Here is a 15026-nt window from a genome sequence, read left to right as displayed (position 1 = left end):
TTCACGGACTAGTGCTGTCTCGTAAGAATTTCGTAGGACGCGTTAAGAATGACAAAATATTCTCTGTATCTACTGAAATCGAGCCACATAGCTTGTATTCCACTATTTGCATTCACACCTGGGCTGTGTATATATATTGCCTTGGTTTGGCCCTGTAATCTTTAGTGGTTGTGGGACTAGTTTGGGCCCTACCTAAGCTGGTCGAACGTGTTGTTTGGGTCTATATCCTAGCTGCAATGACGAGGCCTGGAAGGCCGAAACGGATCCATCTGCAGATATTGGGATTATTTCCAGTGGATGCTTAGTTTATTTTGTCATTCTGATCGGATTTTCTCTACTGTTCCGTTTTAATTTTAAATAGTTTTGCATTATGCGGCCGTTTGCTGTTTTATGGGTTTTCACATTTGCCTTTAAAAAAAAAATATATATATATATATATATAATATTGATTGATTTGTGCATTTGTTTGCATTACCAACACCTTATATTGACTAGATAGCCTTTAACCAACTTATATGATTGTATAAACTGTTTTAAGATTAAATAATTGCTATAAGTAAATAGAGACAAAATATAGAGATAATAAATAAGATTAATGTACTAAGACATAGTAAAGCATGCAATGGAAATAATGGTGATTTGTAATATAGAGATACTTTACTAAATCATGGAGGTATTAAGAACTATATCAATTTTTGTAGGACCCACCACAATATCTTTATGGAACCACCAATGAAAATAAACACACTGGCTTCTTTGGATTGTTTGAGGAAATCCTATTTATCTATCTTTCATAAAATTTCATGCCCTTCTTCCAAATGAAATTAATTCAATTTTTAATGTTTTTTGTCCAAATAAACCCAGGCATACAACCGCAAGCCCACAGGAAAGCTACATTAAATTTAACAACAAAAATGATATGAAATTTATAAATATCTGTAATATGTTTTTCAAAATGATAAACGTTTACCCTTGGCATAGTTTTGCACCTCCTCGGCCGAAGCATAAGCTGGGTCGAAGACGTCAATGACTGCTTACGATGCAATAGGCACAAGCATACACATACGCAGTGACACAAACATAATGCGTAGAAAATGTGAGAGAGATTGTGAGAGATAGAGAGGAATCAATGAAAGCTGGTCAATACATTGGCAACATCTAATAGTACTGAACTGTATTTTACCCGGGGATAAGTCCATGCTCGTGTATATGCCCACCACCCTAGTTTAATTAAGATTTTAGATGCTAGCCTTCATTTGAGTTTAAGCCCACCTCTTAAATTTGTTGTGAATTTCATAGGCAGCACGCCCTCCTTGGCCTTATACTCGGTAAAATACAGTATCATAAAATTAGTCGAACTACAATTACTCTTTAGTTTGATTAACTGCTTTATACTAATGAAAAATAATAGATTTTAAAATAAACTGGTTTTTGCTATAATTTTTCCAACTATGTGAATTTTATGAAAAAACAAATGTTTTATCATATTTTCCATCAATGTCAACTAGTATACATGTTAATGAATAACACAAACACTAGAATTAGAATTATAACATACAATGTGAAAGTAGAAAAAAAAAACTTGATTTGAATTATAAATTCGCACTAAGGCCTCAACATTATCATACTATACTAAAATTTATTGGTTTAGTAAAAAAAAAATTGTACTGTACGAACAAAAATATAATAGTAATTATGTTTATTAATTCATGCAAAGCAATCAGAACTTAAACAGGCTAATTTTGGAATGCATTATGTTATTTCAATTATTTAAAAAAATTAACATTAAATAAATATTAAACAAATTAATGTTGACAGGTTAAATAATTACATAGAAAAATAAAATGATATTCAAATCAAGAGAAACATGAATAAATTAACAGAACACATGCATGATATTTAAAAGAGGTGAAACGTGATTGGATTGTGGTGTGCTGGGATAAGCAATCACTGAATATATATTTGGTGCTTCACAACAAAAATGCTTCAAGATCTGTATAGATTTTCAAACTTTTTGATGACAAAAAACTATTGTATGCCCATATATAGTCATGATGTGCCTATATATGGCCATGATGTGATGTCATCATGACCATATTAGGCAAGTCACATGTTTTTGTCAAATAAAAATTTGATAGTCCGGACAGGGCTTTAGATATATAAATGCCACATCACAAATTAAAAAAAAAAATAAAAAAAAGGCTAAAAAAATGCTATATTTTGAATATTAAACCAAAATAGATAAAATAATAAATGAAGGAATATGAAAGCTTTTTATTTAGACCAACTCAAGTAAATAAAGAATAATTTTAGATAAATTATGGCATTATCAGTGTATTGTCCACACAATATGCTAAACATCAATAAGCAGAATTCACAGTGGTTTTCCTACCTCTACCTCTATGATCATCTTGGCCAATCGGCGGTGGTCCCTCATCGGTGGGTGGGCCACCATATTTAGATCCAATTGTTGAATCACTATAGTTGGGATTTGTTGTTGCTATGAAGGAAACGAGAATAGGACAAGTATTTTATTACATGCTATCATACTTAATTATGGTAATAAATACTAGGCTAATTCATGTACCAATATGATACATAACAATGTTTGAAATGCCAACTTTTGAATATCAAGTTGACAGAAACAATTTGTAATGGTATTGAATGTTGCTCCCAGTGGACAAAATATATAAACACTGAATAATAATGGGTTTGTTCACCATTACAATTTCTCAACATTAAACATAACTACAAGATATATCTAATTCAAACCAATTCAAAGCTTTCAATTATTCTTTACACTAATATAAATTTGCAGACATTTTTTGAAGTTGTCAATCAAGAATTAACAAACGTTTACAATTATTTTTCTGCTAACAAGCTCTCAGTTAATCAACACCCTTTACTGCACTCTCATCCTCCCATATTTAAATTATTGTTAAAATTGTTTGGTGCAACACCTATCAGTCAAAGACTAGCAGCTTATTCCCAAAACAGAAAAAGGCAGTTTGTATCTTTTATTAAAATATTCAATTAAATTCAATAAATAAGTAAATTTGTTCTATTAGAATTATTAATGACAATCATTTTCTTGTCTTTCTTTTGTCTTTTTCTATGTTTTGTTGTCCGTTTTCCCTCTTTTTTTATTGTCCACTGTTTAGGCATTTCTGCACACAAGCTTTCACTTTTATTGGAAATAACTTCTTCTAGTTTACTTTTTACTACATGCATTATTGTATTTTACTATGTATTGAAGTAAATAAATGTTACTATGAAATGTAGGAAACTTGGATCTTACATGTTGGTTCATCAGGTCTGGCACCTACTGGAGCAGATGCTTGCCTTGCTGCTTGGGTCTTGGGACCCGTGGCCGACTTTGGTAGAGTTCCTGTTTTCAGTCCCATGGGATTAAACACGGTTTCTTCCCAGCCATCTTTCTTGTAAAGCGCCCGCAAGTCTCGGAAGCCCCACATGGTAAACAGCACCTGATTGGCAGCCTTCACTACGTTTGCTGGGTATTTTTTGGATTTTGAAATTGTTACCAAACGCTCAATACCGCTTGCATCACGTAATGATCTAAAAAAAAAAAAAACCAATAGCATGTCACATGAACTTTCAATGTCCAATCACAATATACATCAAAAATTTAAACTTACTTCATTCGTAAAATCAATATTCGTAAAACTGAGGTTTTGCTGCATATACCTTTACTTTTTAATTGAACCTTTACTTTTTAATTAACATACTAACAACTTATATGTCTAGTTCACCTCCTAGTTAAGTTCCCAAGTGGAAGATTTGAGAGGAAAGCAACCAAGAGCAAGTAGTAGTAATAGCAAAACAATTTGCCACTTACTTTGCATTCTCCATATTCTTTGAAATGACTTCCTGGAGGGCCGTAAGAATAGCCAGTGTACTCTCATCAGACAATTTTGTGTCATTAACACCGCCTCCGGGAAGCCGAGACACCAAGTCACGCATAGCATATTTACCTACAAAAATAAAATATAAAATTAACCATTATGATATATATAGAACAATTATTAGGCCACTCCAGTAATATCGTCACGAAACTAGCTGCCTTAGAAATGTTGTCATTTTATTTATTAATTGTTAAAATACCTTGGTAAATTTCATTATAAATACCAGAGATTGTGGTAACAAGGCCATAGCCATGTTCACCCAATAGCCTTTACAATTACATTAAAAACAACACTTAAAAGAAAAACATTAGTGTATCAACAAAATAAGACAAGCAAGAGTTGCCAACTTACCAATAAGTTCCTTATTCCTTGGATCCATTGACAAGTTTCGCAGTGCTAAGGCAACTGCTTTTACCACTCGTTCTTTATCCATTCTCAATAATTCTACAAGTACTGGAAGACCTTTTTCTTTGCGTACGGATGCACGAATGTAACCAGCCCACTATAGGAAAAAATTTGAAGAAAATTATTTTTTCATCATTAATTACAATCTTTATATTATTTGTGACTTTGTGCCAGTATGAAAGCCTGTTGATTATTTCCATTCTGTATGTGGTGTGCCACCTGTGTTTGGACGTGATATGAAATAATATTAAGAATAAAAGTATTGGCTACGTTACATACACATACATACTTATCTTAAGATTAGTATTGTATTTTATCTAACAAATTCACTCACCCTCCATTCTCCGGCTGATATATTTTGAAGAGTTCCGGCAGAAGCCTCGAGTGTGACAGGATTAGAACAGTTGGACAGTATCAACAGGTATGGCTTGATCACCTCAGGTTGCCATAGTAACTCTGCACCTTTGGCTGGTGTTTTCCTTTCAGGAAACTCCAGATATTGATCATGTGACTGCTTACTAATGAGAACACAAACAATATTAATACTATTAATAAAATTATCAATATCAATAAAGTTGAGAATTAAAAATTATTGACAAAGGTTAATTAATGTTTTAAAAATGTATGACAACCGATGTATTCTACAAACGTATGTGACAAACCAATTGGAACATCCTCAACCAATAGAAAGTCATTTTCTCTGACTACTTAGAGGAATATATGAACTAACAGTTGAGTAGCTCATTTATAACATGTTAGAATTGATCACTAGATGAAATTTCAGACCCATTAATTCGGAAGAAAGCTCTTAGATATTACATTCAATTTGACAACAAATACTTGAGCAGTCTAATTACTTAATGTCTCACCTGAGTGTACCAGATTTAGTTAATGTTCCTGTTTTTCCTCCATCTTTTGAGTTTTTCTTGGTAGATGGAAAGCAACCAGCTTTCTTGGCTAGAAATTAAAGGAAAGAAACAAGACAGAAAATATTACTTCTACAGAAGATGAAACAGTTATTAAATGTAAAAATATTATTTGTAATAAGCTAATATTTAATATTTTAATATATTCAATGTATTCAATATGAACACTGAATATATAAAATGTTACTTACTTTCAATTTAAAATTAGGATATAAAATATTTTTATCGCCAATACATAAATGTATAAATGTATAATGTATGTATTTATGTATAAATAATACTATTCCTATATAATAGCATAGACTCTTGGTAAGATTTTAGTAAAGTCTGTAACTCTGCAAAAAATTATAAGTTGATAACTCTTTTCATCCTTTTAAAACAATATATCATTAAATATGTTTATAAACTTATATAGCAAATCATGTAACCTTCAAGCACTGGCACTTTATAAAGTATAATTGATTGAAACAGACTGCAGAACATTTATTTTTCTTTTTTTGTGATTTATATCAATGAAGAATTAGTTTTGCAGGATGTGGGCGGATATTATTCTCTCTTGCCTTTCTTTTATGTATTAATGCTTCCTCATATTTAATACAATAAAAAATGTAATACAATACACTTATATGTCCATAAAAATCCATTTTGTACGACATAAAATTTATGACAATAATTCTTTCTTTGAATGGGCAGATGCAAGAGTAATTCATTCCTAGAAGATCTTGCACAATAAAATGTGTTTTACATTTGGATAATCAAACAAATTTGTAGCTTCATTTTTTCTTTAAAAAATGGCAATCCTTGAAGCTTTGTGGAATATAGAAATATAAAAAGAATTTTTTATTTGCTATACTTTTGACCCGTAGAGGCAAAGCACAATTACCTGATGAAACATGTCATTTATCAAAAGTTATCCTTTTATACTTGAGAACTACGTACAAAATAATATTTTATGACGATATACTGCACCAAAAAACAATTTCACTATTACTAATTTTTTTTTTTAAATGCTGTCTTCTAATACGTACCATCTTTAGGAGCTGGTTTCTTCATTGTTCCGTCTTTCTTCAGTGTTTTGTCGGGAAGGGCATCCGGATGGTTGGCCTCGTACGCTATCCTAAAGGATAGATTCCGTAGGATACAAGCTGCATTTTCAACAACCTGAAGTAGAGACACAAGGAATTAATGATAAATTAATAATATTAATTATATTGTAATTATAGTTGTAATTTAATTCAAGCAATATTATTCTGAACAACATAATTGAAACACTTAAATATTTGATAAAAAATTTGGTACATAAATTACTTTGTTTTTCATAATTGAATTTTAATTGTCATGTTTTTTTTTTACTAATTTTTTGCAAGTAGAAAGATAATCTTCACCAGCTTGATAACTAATATAGCATATTGTCTATACCATGTCCTTGATGATTGTTACTAACACATAGCTTTCACAACATTTAAAAAAAAAAAAACATCTTGGCTACCATAGAAAACATAATGGCAATGTTGGGAGTTAAAAGATGAAATTGTGTACAAAATGTTGTTGCTTATTAAGTACTGTATTGGCGCAGGTAAATGACCTGCGCTAAAAAGCCAATGTATGTAAGAATTGTCTTAAATGCTTCAGCATGCGTGCCGCACCGCCATCGCTACAAATCCCTGCAGTACTGATGTTTTACCACTAATTGCTGTAAACACTAAATATGTTTCTTATATAAAGGTTTTTATAGCTAATGGGAGAAAGACAAGCATATGCCATAGCTGATATATACATTGTACAATGTATAGTGTCAGCTAAAATTTCATCCTTACATTTCAATACTTTATTACTTGAGAGATAGTGTTTTATATCTAGTCACATGTCCTGTTAAAATTGTTAAATATTCCAAACATGTAGATAAGCATTTAATATTGACAATCGATCTTGTGGCATAGACTATGACATTTGTTTTTTGAGGGGTTTTCCTTAGTAAATAATGCAAAAAAAAGGTAAAAACATGCTGGGTAGGTCTATATGTTTTTGGGATTTTTTACCCTATAATTAAATTAGTCTTGTCAGTTTCTATTTAATTATTTTGTGAATTCTACATGCTTTTCTGCTGCACTGTCTACAATGATTAATGATACAACATTTTGAATGTTGCCAGTGGTAAGCACTTTCAGGTGCAAACCTTGATGGAATTATCATTTTATGTTTGACAATGTTGCATGTTTCACTTAATGCATTCCTGGATGAAAAAAAAAATTAACACGATCGTTTTCCAAAAAAAAAAATTATACCACTTACACAAACATCAATACTAAAAAAACCACTAACAAACAAAACAACCACACTAACAACAGCAATAAATAATAATAATTATTATTATTTAATTCAATTCAATTTATTTCAAAATCGAAAAAATACATTTAAAACTATAAAAAAATATCAAAATACTTTGTAAAATTACTTATAGTTTGATTATTTATACAACAATCTAACATTTCAAATTTATTCAAATATTATTTTAATATTTAAAACCTCATCAGTTTATTATATTTTCTTGCTTCTAAGAAACCATCCTCAAAGGGTAATGATTACCAACTCCTACATTACACATACCATATATGGTAATATCAATAAATTCATTTTAACTGATCAATAATCTTAATTAGCATATTAATAACAGCGATGTTATTATAAATCATGACTTTACCAAATGATTATTTTAATTAGTATTATCAATATTAATAAGAATATTTATTTACCTTATTATCCATCTCGTTACTTTGAGTTGCTACTAACAAGACGTAATAGAAAGAGTCCACAAATCCCTCGCATTCTCTCATCTTTTTCCTTGTGTCAGTATCTGCCGAACTTACGTTCCTGAAGTGAGAAAATAAATGAATAAAGCCCGTAGAAAATTATACAACACCAATAATATCATTATTTAAATAATTTACGGATTTTTCAATAATAATTTTATTCATAACTTGTTGAGAAAGCGTTATCTGAAATGTGTTAAGTTAATTCATCATAATAGCACTTAACTGTCATTTGAACTTAAAAGAATGAGCTAATTAAACTGGCATAAAACCTAATGATATATAGTATAATTATAGCACGTTTATATAGCATAGTGTGAAATATAACACCTCATGCGATAGCATAAATATAGCAAAAAAAGATACAGGACAATATGTAGCACATTTTATAAAAAAGCATAAAATATAACACATGAAGTATATTAACTATAGCAGGGTTGAAGCTATAGAAAACTAGGGGTGAGTGGTAGATATTTTAAGAGTGGGTGGGTGATAACACTGGTCAACTCTATATGATAAGAGTGGACAGAAGGATGGGCAAGAGGGTCAATAAAGGTGGGTGGATGGCCATGAAATTGGATTCAGATTGGGTGGAACACTCAAAGGCTGAGTGCTCCCCTACTCCCAACAAACTACATCCCTACTAAAGCATATATTATAGTTATATAAACAGAAAATTGGCACAATGAATATCTTGTATTTTATAAAATAAACCAAAAAGTTGTAGTGCCTTCAAATATGGTATTAATAAATTATATAAAATAAATAAATTTTAAAAAATATTTTATTACAGTGTCAATCTGTAGAATGTTGTTACTGAACTTGATACGTACCTCAAGCATCCAGATGTGTTTTTGAATATTGTACTCCACTGAGCATCCATACTCCGAACATCTCTCACATTACCTTTCCAGCCAGAGTGCGGTATTACGATACGTTTAGTAAGAACAGTTAATCCGTCATCAATTATCGGCTTCTTCAAGACCTATTTCAATTGTAGAAATGAGGTTGTGTATCCATAAATGTCATATATGGATAATTTAAAAAGAATCAATTCAAAATGCTACATAGGTCTAGCCTTTAGAAAGCCTCACAGCGATCCAAAGGCCTTACAAAAAGGTCGAGTTAGTCAAGTGATAGAAGAACTAGTTAGTATTTAGATGCTAAATTAGAATGTATTCATTTCATGCTTAGTTCATTTTACTTTAAGAATTGATATTTGAGGCATACATAGTGTGGATTACACAGGCATGAATAATTATTCATGAAAATTTCTTCATTAGTTTAGGGTATGTTTGTACTCATGGTGGGCTTATAACACAGTCTTGTAACACAGGATTAAAACCTAGACCCTGAAGGAAAACATGTTAACCACCAAGCTACAGCTTCATCAACTCTGCTTGAAAAAGACGACTTACATCTGTAGACGACAAGTTCCATAATGTTCCTGTCACCATTTCCAGAATCTAGAAGATAAACATCATAAATAATGCTTATAACAACAAGCAATTACAGCTCACATGAGTCTGAACATGTGAATTATCACAAGATAATGACATCATTTAGCCATTACAACATGAACATCAACTTTGATGAACCATCTTTGGCTGTTAATGTCAAACAATATTAAGCAAGAGAAAGAGGAAGTAGGAATGAAAGTGAAATGAAAAAATGATGACTAGGAAAATAATGTATGTATGTATGTTATATTTAGCAATTCCTTTTTTACTTTTGTATTGTTTATATTTGAATGTTTGAATAAAATACACCATGAGAATTGAATTGTATGTGGTTAAGTCTGTAAGCCTGACGTCCTTCCCTCGAACTCTAAAATGGGAGGATGAGATTTAATAAGTAACCAATGATAAAAAAACACAGCATAGACACATTTTCTATGCTTATATAAAATACCACACACTGCCTAACCAGCATATTAAGGAGGGTAATGATTGGTCACAACAAACCTCTGGATCCTCTGTGTTTCTCATTTGGCGAACCAGGTTGGGTATCCCATTAGCATTCTTGATAGCTATTTTGTTATCTTTGTTTGCTTTGCCGTACGAGATGTTTCTGAGAGCACCACATACACTTCTACTGATTTCTTGGTTGTCATGTGTGATAAGATTGACGAGGGCTGGAATTCCACCCAAACCCCTAAAAAAGATGAAAAGACTTATTTATGAAACTAAATGGAGAACCACTAAATTCAATAATATTATGTACATAAGAAGATATAAAGCTGGGGAAAAGGAAGGGAAAATGTTTCAAGAGGGATTTGGGGACAGAATATGAAACATGAATCAAAGAACAATTTTAACAGGTTGATCTAAACAACAAACAACACAGGTTGATTTAAACGATAAATAATGCAATAATTCTAAAATTGTGATTTAAGTAAACTTTTTTTAACATAAAAATCATTTAACCTTTGACAAGCCACATGTCAGATCAACAGAATGTCTCTCAATGGTGCTATTCCTGGATCCCCATACAACAATCATTTATCATTAGTATTCACTACATAATTATTGAATGTACCTTGTTTTGTTCTTGAGGCCATCGTCTCCATATGTAAGATGCTGTAGATAAGCTGCAGCGTTGGCTACGATGGCTTGATTAGAATGACCCAGATATTCAATGACTTCTTGTAAATCTGGCGCCCGCAGACCTGGTGAACAAAAGATTTACATTGAAACATTAGATACATTGTAAGTTAACAATGACATTGAATTGTAACCCTTATATAGATACAGCAACAAAAGAGAAGCATATCGAACAGTTGTTGCCATACACTGAGAAACAAGCTACTCCATTGGTCAAATTTAGCAAGGAGATGCATTGGTTCTTATTTTGACCAATTGAGATGCTCATATCAATTGGGTCTGAAATATTCTTTATGGACTAACGTATCATATTAATTTTCAGTATTAATCGCCTTTTAGGGATTCTGACGGTACGTGTCTTCAACACCATTTAAGAGACTGTTGTGATTTTTATTCTTAAGACTTACAAACGCATTAGAGTATAGATTTGTTTATATTCTAATCTCAATTGAACAGAAAACAGAAACTGACAGTGCTCACGGTAAAAATAAATCAACTAGAGAGGTTTGTTTTTTTATGACGGTTATCAAAGAGACTTAATATTCATATTATCAAGGGAATAAGTATGTGATTCGCATCAAGATAAAAAAAAAAGAAGTCAAGCTAATATATAACCAACTTTATGAAAAAGAAGAAAAATACCAGGCAAAAAATATCTTAAAAAATAAAAACCAGAATAAAACAACATAAATGATGTTGGATGAACTAAGTATGCTAATTTATAGGTAATCATAATATAAAATTTTACAGAATGAAAATGATGTTAAAAATTAAAAGACATCTACTTGTAATATTGAAGCATATACCTCGATAAAAAACATGAAATACAAGCATCAAAAACAAATAATATACATTTATACATGTAATTGTACTTTTACTACACGCAATGCATATTGGATGGTCATAAAATTTAATGTATATTTTTGAGCATTTCTTTCTTTCTCCGACACTTAGAGTTTTGAAAAAAGTAAAGCACATAGGAACAAAAGAATGAGCACCCTATCTGTCTAGGTCTTTTTATAAATCAATTTTATATGAATTTTTTACAATTTTAAAAAGCAACAGAAAACTGCACTATAAAAATAGAAGTATATTTTAAAATATTATGGTGTTATATATGAAACAATTATAGGTAATACAGTCCACAATAGATTTTATATGTTAATAACAACATTAATAACAATTCTATAACAGGAATTAAACCTTGATATGGATAAATTGAAAAGAAATTTATTGTGGCTAACAATGGAAATTAATAACTGAATTGCACTCTCAATTAACAATTTTGATTTAAAAGTCTCATTTGAGGGAAGATAAACATACCAAAAATAAAAAGTAAAGGAAACTCCCACCTGAAACAAATTTTTAAAATAATAGAAAATAGCATCATTGGGATAATTACTCAGACAAATAATAATTTCAAGTAGTTGGAGAAAAAAAGAACCACATTGAAAGCAATATATTGTCACAAACAATAATACATACATGAAAAAAAAATTGATTAAACTCTAAACAAACTATCTTACTTATTGGCACATCCAATACACAAAGCTGATATTAATATATTGGAATCAAAGATTATAAATGCAACAAATACTGTAAATGCATATTATAATAAAAGAGCAAGAAGTTGTCCATAGATTAACTTTCAAATGCATTAAGAATCAGGAAGACTTTAATGATGAATCTTGCACCAAATTCAATCAAATTTATAGTCTTACCTCTTGTAAATAAATACATTTTTTCAAAATATGCTGAAAAAAGACAGGGTTCATAAGGAATTTAAAGAGAATAATCTCTTCTGATAAAATTGATTCATAAAATGCTACAAAATTCGTGCAATATCCTATCCCTATAAAGGTAATATTGAATCCGTATAATCATCTTATATCCATCGAGATGGACTTTAGTCATGAAAACAAGGAACTGCCAATAAATACAATATTTCCACATGTACAGTATCATAAAATCTTTAACCATGGAGATAGGAGAACTTTAACATATTGGACTGACATAATTAGGACAAATAAATGCTGTAAAATGTCACAACACAATTTCATAAATCTAGTCTTGTAAATATCCTATTACCATATATTATAATTATTATATTACCATTACAACAATATTAGGTTTCAAAGCCATTTTCATAACAAACATTGCATACTAACTATGACATCATTGAACTGTGCTAATTTCAATACCTGTAACGTTCCTTATCATCACTCGCATCCAACAGTCATAGACTAATTTTTAACCATTTTGGCCTCCATCAATCTGTCTTGTGCATGAATCTGGAATTTACTTAATATCCTATACCAATCTACTAATCCTTATAAGTAGACATAGCACATCAATAATCTCTTTCAAAGTCCATTTTAAATTTTCTTCTATAATATACTGACTGATCTGACAACCGAAATATATTATCATTAGCATAGCATAGTTACTAGGTATTCATTTTAATTATTGGTGGGGAGAAACAAAGGAAAAGCAAAGCACCTTGCTAGAGGACCATTCTTGTGCTTGAACCTAAACCCTTCGATATTAAAATCTTCCTGTTGCACTGTGTGGCTTGCTTCCATAGATGGAATTAAACCTCTTCAAAACTCAATACCTGGAATTAAACCTCTTCACAACTCATTTGGCATTTAGTAATGTCATGCCCTTAATACATAAAGCACAAATCAACAATCTTCATAATCTTAAAGGTTCCACTGCACTTTAAATTAAAAATTATTGTTCACTGTTTACGCCAAGATTAGATCTTTTTATGGTTTTGTTGTTCCACATCAAATAATACTACTACTAGCAGGAAATACCCAATATATAATAATAAAAACCGAAGCCAAATACAAAGCAGAAAGTATTATAAAAAATCCAGCAAAATACCTATTATGGAAAAAAAATAAAAAATTGCAAAACATGAAATTGTTAACTTAGTTTTTTTTTTCTATAATTAACCTTGATATGTTATAATCAATGATACATTTCCAGAAAAATTATGTGTCATATTCTATGAAATGAAAACTATTTGAAATCAAATAATGGACTGAATGCCTCATTTTCCAATGGAGTCATTACCAATGGCCTTGATTCACAAATAAATGAATAGTAATATTGGTTGGCTGAATTCAGATCTAGGCCCTTCTATACTGAGTATTAATATTTCAGTAATATAGTACCACATAGCTTCATCTATTCAGCATTATAAGCCGGTGTAGCGGATAATATTCTTGAAATTGCTTTATGAGTTATTCAAAACACGGCCGGCCCATTTGCCGCTGGGTTCCTGTGTCGGTAAACTGTCAAAGAGTATTAGATTGTTAGACAGTTAAGCTAAATCTAACATAAATTGTTGAACTGACCCTTTTATTTTAATGTATCAATTTCAGTTTATTATTGCTACTCTCATCTTAAATATAAATTTTTGTCATTTTATTACAATTTTAATAGTTTTTAAAATTTTATTTTCATTCTCATCCTACAGTGAGTGATGTCACTTTTGGGATTGAATCTCTGCATGATGCTCTATATCATGGGTTTAAAACAGTAAGCAACCACAGACACTAGATGATATACCATATCCATCTTGCTACATTTTCATCTCACAAACTGTAGCATACAGGCAATTTGCTACATTTATTACAAGCTGTAATTAACTTGCCATTACCTATTATTATATTATATACATTTCATAGCAAGATTTATTGTTAGAAAGCCAATTACACATGTGGTTTCTATTATTTATATGAATGACGAAATCAATGGCCTGACGACTGTAATATTATTATCACAAATTAACCAAAAAGGAATTGAAGCACAAAATGTTGGCACACCACATAAAGCACAACAAACATTGGGTGCGTCTACGCAAAATACCTGTAGACTGATCCTTTGCTGGTGCTATATCTGAGCTCACCTTTGGCTCGCCTGCCTGCTTTACTGTTTTTGTTTTAGCTTCTAAAAACAATTCTAAAATTTAATTTCTAATTAATGCTTTTGATAATTCATCGGTTTACATACATTATTAACTAATGTCATTCATTAAATATGGATTTAAATCTAGACACTAAAATATAAGAAAATAAAATTGCTATAATTTTCCTGACTGAAGAGTAAAATAGTTGTTAAATATACATAAAAACAGTAAGACATTGTGATTAAAATAAAATTGGGAAAATATATTTAACATCAGAGTATAATTTTATCATATTGTTCAAAAAAGACAAGCAGTAATTATTTTTTCAGTTTTTCACTTACAAAGTACAATTTTTTCTTAGAGGTAGCGAGACATCCTGTACGGTAATTGTATACAATGTACAAATCAAAAAATTAAAAATGGACTTTGGAACCTGGCAC

At 30.6% G+C, this 15026-nt stretch overlaps 1 protein-coding gene across 6 annotated transcripts in view; it reads right to left on the bottom strand.

Moving 5' to 3' along the window:
- Positions 1-15026, bottom strand: part of LOC117124250 (catenin delta-2-like) — a 62039-nt gene that overhangs the window by 4871 nt on the left and 42142 nt on the right. For 5 of the 6 annotated variants that reach the window (XM_033270401.1, XM_033270406.1, XM_033270403.1 and 2 more), the window contains 13 exons: positions 10603-10732; positions 10029-10218; positions 9483-9530; positions 8898-9049; positions 8008-8125; positions 6283-6415; positions 5198-5285; positions 4663-4846; positions 4275-4425; positions 3857-3992; positions 3299-3576; positions 2393-2500; positions 971-1030 (listed from right to left, as the gene is read on the bottom strand). In XM_033270401.1, the coding sequence (XP_033126292.1) occupies positions 971-1030; positions 2393-2500; positions 3299-3576; positions 3857-3992; positions 4275-4425; positions 4663-4846; positions 5198-5285; positions 6283-6415; positions 8008-8125; positions 8898-9049; positions 9483-9530; positions 10029-10218; positions 10603-10732 (1776 nt within the window). The remainder of the gene's footprint in view (positions 1-970; positions 1031-2392; positions 2501-3298; positions 3577-3856; positions 3993-4274; positions 4426-4662; positions 4847-5197; positions 5286-6282; positions 6416-8007; positions 8126-8897; positions 9050-9482; positions 9531-10028; positions 10219-10602; positions 10733-15026) is intronic. The other variant, XM_033270405.1, reaches the window with a different exon arrangement.

This window comes from Anneissia japonica, unplaced genomic scaffold (assembly GCF_011630105.1).
Source record: "Anneissia japonica isolate Jap-2015-1 unplaced genomic scaffold, ASM1163010v1 scaffold287716_len795978_cov209, whole genome shotgun sequence".
NCBI classification, from domain to species: Eukaryota; Metazoa; Echinodermata; class Crinoidea; order Comatulida; family Comatulidae; genus Anneissia; species Anneissia japonica.
The sequence above is the reverse complement of the archived record's forward strand: the minus strand, read 5'-3'. Positions and strand labels throughout refer to the sequence as shown.